The 5,724-nt window shown below is 32.2% G+C and overlaps 1 protein-coding gene across 1 annotated transcript; it reads left to right on the forward strand.

Moving 5' to 3' along the window:
• The first annotated feature begins 2,174 nt into the window (after positions 1–2,174).
• Positions 2,175–3,288, forward strand: LOC139431323 (glutamic acid-rich protein-like). Its single transcript, XM_071198972.1, has 3 exons — positions 2,175–2,534; positions 2,576–2,885; positions 2,963–3,288. Exons 1-3 carry the CDS (start codon positions 2,175–2,177, stop codon positions 3,286–3,288), a joined length of 996 nt encoding a protein of 331 aa, XP_071055073.1.
• The last annotated feature ends 2,436 nt before the right edge of the window (positions 3,289–5,724 follow it).

Consider the following 5,724-nt stretch of genomic DNA (forward strand, 5'->3'; position numbering starts at 1 on the left):
CTTTTGAAACGAATTAAGCCTCTTCACTTTTCTTTTCATCCTGTTGATTTTTAAATTTTAATTCTGCATCCAGTAATTTACTTTTAACGAACTCTACTGTTGTCGTTTCTAATACTGTTATAACGGTTTCATACTTTTCTGATACGGTTAAAAGTAAATGACATACCTTATCGTCTTCTTCAAGTTTTATACCAGTCGACTCCAAGTCTCTTATTAAACTGTCAAATTTAATAAAATGATCCTGTAAACTATCACCATCATACTTTAAGGACAACAGCTGTCTCCGTATGTACAGTTTTGATAATGTACTTTTTCTTTCGAAGATATTCTTTAAAGATTTAATCATTTCACATGCAGTTTTAGAATCTTTTACGTACTCAATGTGTCGATCAGAAATGCATTGCACAATTATAGACTTAGCCTTTGCATTTTCTAGGTTATGTTGTTCTCGAGCTTTGCTGTCCATCGCATTTAGTTCTGACTCCGTTTTTGTATTTAATGTTACGTCTCGACATCCTTTTTCATCCAATAAACAATTTACACGAAACAACCAATTCGAAAAATTACCGTCCGCTAATAACGGAAAATGGCTTCCAGTTCCTGTAGTCGACATCTTGTGTCAATTTCTTTTCTTTTTATTACTTTTTACGTTCTTCTTTTTTACAAACACCACTGTCTTCGCTACCTGGGAGACCTGGGCCCATAACCTATTGAACTTTGCTAGTAGTAAAACGCAGTAAGTTTTAATTTAACTCCACAATATATTTATAAAAAACTCTCCGTCATCATTGTCAGACATCATAGATCTGCATAGATCTTATACAACATCCGGTTATTATAGGTAACCAACTTCACATCAATTATTCTTACTTTTACATACAGATGTCGCGATAGTCAAACCGTAATACTACACGTTAAGTATTATTGTAACAAAATTAATATTATATTGTATTAGTGGTGTGTATAACAAGTAAGCAATAATATTTCTTTGTACAGAATGACTTCGATGATGAAGCTAAAGAAGATGACGTCAATGAACAAACTAGTTTTAAAAATTCTTTTTATCCTACACTGCAGCCATTTCTACCAACCGATATTGAAAATTAATTATTATTTATGGAGTTTTGTATCAACTTTGACTACCTCGTGTAGACGTATGAAGCATGGCACAACATTTTAATATCAAAATGTTACCTTTAGAATTGTACGAAGAATGTAGCTACATCTAGATTATCCGTCAATATATACATCTTGCACTTCTCCTGTCTCTCCTGATTTTGGACAGGAAATTCAAATATGCGAAGATTGGGGGTATTTATTAAACTGTTCTTATACTCAAAATAAGCACATATTCTCAGCATGCTGCTTAAAGAATCACACATTATCTGTAAATATATTCAGGCTTTTCTAAATTTATATACTATTGAAACTTACTTGAGGGTATAAAAGCTAATAAACACTTAAGAAGACAATAAGAATACAATAACAGACATAACTATAAGAAACTATTCACAACTAATACACTTAAAAACGACTAAACTGAATATCGGGAGAAACAACAAGAATTAATTAAGTTAAAATGGAAGAAGCAGTCGAATAATCATAAAGAGTGTTCGAAGAAACACCATAAGACAAGGGAAAAATGTATCGATAATAAAATTAAAATTAACGATCAGAAAAAGATTGTTGATGACAAAATCGGTGATAGATTATGACCATCTCCCCCTATTTTAGATAAATTCGATCACCATGACGAACAGCGAATAATAAACAATGATTTATTAGAACTACCGATGCTTTGTGCCAAAATCGATGAAAAAAATTATGAGAATTTCCAAAATATTAATAGAAATAATAATAAGCGTTGTTTTACCCCAGATTTAAATGACTCTAGTCCGGAAAGCTTTTCGTCAAAAAAAAAAAGAAAAGGTAGGACGCCCAAAAATTCATTGCTATCATGGAGTTTATCTACAACATAAACGGTAGTTTCTAATGAGGCTAAGAAGGGTTATGCGAGTGGATACCTTTTAGTGGCTAAACAAAGTTTACTTGAAAACAGTACGTTTTCGGATACCCCGCTGAGATTAATCGAGGAATCCAATGAACACAAGAAGGAATGGAATCAAAAAATAGTGGAGAAATGTAAAATAAGGACGAAATTGATAACTGAACCTATGATTAAGTGTTATCGGCAAGATGATGACGATGATAAAATTGAGGATAAGTTTATGGAAGATAAATTTAAGGAAAATAAACTTATTGAAAATAAATTTAATGAACATAAACTTAAGGAAAATAAGTTTAATGAAGATAAGTTTAAAGACAAATTGAAACAAGAAAAATTAAAATTGGGTCAACATAAACTAAGTCAAGAAAATGTTGGAGCAAATCTTCAAAAAAATGTTAAAAATGAAATGAAAGAGATTGACTATCGTTGTCTATTAAAACCGGATGATTTGGATAAAAAGAGAGTTTTAACAGCAATGGGAGGGTTATTTCACGCGGGAGAATTAAAAGCGATTGAACCGCCCGACGTTTACTCCATAACTTTGGTCGGAGACTTTTTTTATTTTAGATTTTGGAAGTTTATCCAAGAAACGAAAAAGAATTAACGGTCGGAACAAGAGTAGCTGCTTATAGGAGTCAAAAATATCGTTGCCTTTATCCCGGAAATGTGGCAGAACCGGATTCACCTATCTCAAAATTTCTTTGTGTTTATTGCGACGACGGCGATAACGGAAAAATTCCATTGAAAGACATCCGATTACTCCCTTCGGATTATCCCTTCATGGAATATGACCCAAATTCTTTATCGAGAAATATCGCGGAAAAAATTCGACTCCACCAACACCGAATCAAAAATTCAGGATCATTTCGAAATCCAGGTGAGTCACCAAACAGATTTCCTCGACGTTTACTAATATTACTGATGACAAGGATAAAAAGGAAATGGAAACCCAAGAGATTGACAAGAAGGAGCGAAAACATCGGTGTACCGAGGAAAATTGTCAACACAAAAATAGGAAGCACAAGAAACATCTTCATAAAGACGAGAAAAGCGATGAAAAAAAAATTGAAGTACTCAAAATTACTAATGAAGAAATCGATTTCGATACGAAGAAAACTTTCGAAAAAATTGATTCGAAAGAAATTAATCAAGAAAGAGATATTAATGATGAAAATGATTTTAATGTAGAATTAGAAGATGATGTGGTTGCAAATCCCGAAGATGAAATTACCATTGAGAATATCGAGGATACTTTGGATGAAAGCAGCAGGTATTTCTAAATAGACTAGCTTAAACAATTAAAAATAAAAATAATTTAATTAATTATAAGTACTTCACGGCTTTCACGGCGGGTGTTAATTAAACTAAAACTAGAACTAACACTATCACTAGAACTAACACTAGAACTAGAAACTTTCGGGTTAAGCCGTGCGTTTTTTGAAAAAATGTTTGACGTTTCGGATGCCATGTTGCAACCTTCTTCAGAAACAAGTTCGAAGTGTCACTTCGAATTTGTTTTCTGAAAATATTTTTTCGAAAAACGCACGGCTTCACCCGAAAGATTCTAGCTCTAGGTCTAGTGTTAGTTCTAGTTTTAGTTTAAATTAATTAATTAACTATTTTTTCGTCGATTTCAGCTTTTCCTTTCGACCGCAAGTTCAGATCGAGCCTATATTGGAATCATGGAAGAACTTTGGGAGATTTTAGGCAATGTGAATTGCCATGTTCGATCGCATTATCACCCAGAAGAAGCAACCGAATACGATATTAAGTTTCAAATTCCCGTAAGAATTAATTTATTTTAATTATTTAATGTAATTAGTTTAATTAAATTCATTTCAGGGTGTATTATTTGAATCGAATCACCAAGATGAGAACGATGTCCGAACGATTTGAAGGATATGTGACGTTTTGCAATTAGAACAGTATTTTTAATGAGGATTAAAAAAATGGAAAAATAAAATTTGACGTTGATAACCGGAGTTACTCAAAACTTTATTGTTTAAACTAAATATGGCGTATTTGTACTCCTTTTAATGCAAATTTTGTGAGGATGTCATATTTATTAAGTATAATAGTTCATACCATTAAGTATTAAAAAGTTATTTTAAAATTAAACGAAATAGTTCAAATTCCGATTATAAACGTCAACTTTAATTTACAATTTAAAAAAAAATTTCATTAAAAATCCTTTAAAATGAATGCAAACACGATTAATTTATCTTAGAAAAAAAAAACAAAGTACAAAAGAAAAAATTAGTAACATGAAGAATTTTTGAGATAACCCCATCGTGTTTGGAGTCATTTTAGAAGACTTTTCGTGAAGATTACGATGCAAAAATGTTATTAAACGTCGAGCGGTTCAATCGCTTTCAATTCCCAACGATCGTCAATCTCGTAAAATCATTTTCATTATTAATTACAGCATTAATATCTTTTTCTTGATTAATCTCTTTCGGATCAATTTCTTCGAATCGAAATCGAATTGGTCAATATTAATTTTGACTATTTCAATATCTTTTTCATCGCTTTTCTCGTCTTTATGATGATGTTTCCTGTGTTTCTTATGCTTCCTATTGTTGTGTTGACAATTTTCCTAAGTAAACCGATGTTTTCGCTCTTTCTTTTCAATCTCTTGGTTTTTCATTTTCTTGTCATCCTTATCATCCTTGTCCTCATTAATATTATTAAACGTCGAGGAATCCGCTTGGTGACTCTCCTGGATTTCGTAATGATCCTGAATTTTTGATTTGGTGTTGGTGGAGTGGAATTCTTTCCGCTCGAATCTTCCGTTGTTAACGTTCTTCTTTTACGCCTGCTTAAGCTCGATAAAGAATTTTGCTCATATTCCATGAAGGGATAATCCGAAGGGAGTAATCGGATGTCTTTCAATGGAATTTTTCCGTTATCGCCGTCGTCGAAATAGGCAGAAAGAAATTTTGAGATAGGTGAATCGGGTTCTGCCACACTTCCGGGATAAAGGCAACGATATTTTTAACTAATATAAGCAGCTACTCTTGTTCCGACCGTTAATTCTTCTTCGTTTCTTGGATAAACTTCCAAAATCTAAAATAAAAAAAGTCCCCGTCCAAAGTTATGGAGTAAACGTCGGGCGGTTCAATCGCTTTTAATTCTCTCGCGTAAAATAACCCTCCCATTGCTGTTAAAATTCTCTTTTTATCCAAATCATCCGGTTTTAATAGACAACGATAGTCAATCTCTTTCATTTCATTTTTAACATTTTTTTGAAGATTTTCACCAACATTTTCTTGACTTAGTTTATCTTGACCCAATTTTAATTTTTCTTGTTTCAGTTTGTCTTTAATCGTATCTTCATTAAACTTATTTTCATTAAGTTTATTTTCATTAAATTTATTTTCAATAAGTTTATTTTCCTTAAATTTATCTTCCTTAAACTTATCCTCAATTTCATCATCGTATTCATCTTGCCGATAACACTTAATCATAGGTTCAGTTTTCAATTTCGACCTTATTTTACATTTCTCCACTATTTTTTGATTCTTCTCCTTCTTGTGTTCATTGGATTCCTCGATTAATCTCAGCGGGGTATCCGAAAAGGTACTGTTTTCAAGTAACCTTTGTTTAGCCACTAAAAGGTATCCACTCGCATAACCCTTCTTAGCCTCATTATAAACTAACGTTTATGTTGTAGATAAACTCCATGATAGTAATGAATTTTTGGGCGTCCCACCATT

Source organism: Onthophagus taurus, chromosome 8 (assembly GCF_036711975.1).
Source record: "Onthophagus taurus isolate NC chromosome 8, IU_Otau_3.0, whole genome shotgun sequence".
In the NCBI taxonomy this organism is placed as follows: Eukaryota; Metazoa; Arthropoda; class Insecta; order Coleoptera; family Scarabaeidae; genus Onthophagus; species Onthophagus taurus.

Coding starts and splice junctions, on each gene's coding strand:
- LOC139431323 (XM_071198972.1), top strand. CDS start 2,175: ATGATTAAGTGTTATCGGCAAGATGATGACGATGATAAAATTGAGGAT. Junction 2,535..2,575: donor AAGCGATTGAACCGCCCGAC/GTTTACTCCATA, acceptor TTTTTATTTTAG/ATTTTGGAAGTTTATCCAAG. Junction 2,886..2,962: donor AGGATCATTTCGAAATCCAG/GTGAGTCACCAA, acceptor TGGAAACCCAAG/AGATTGACAAGAAGGAGCGA.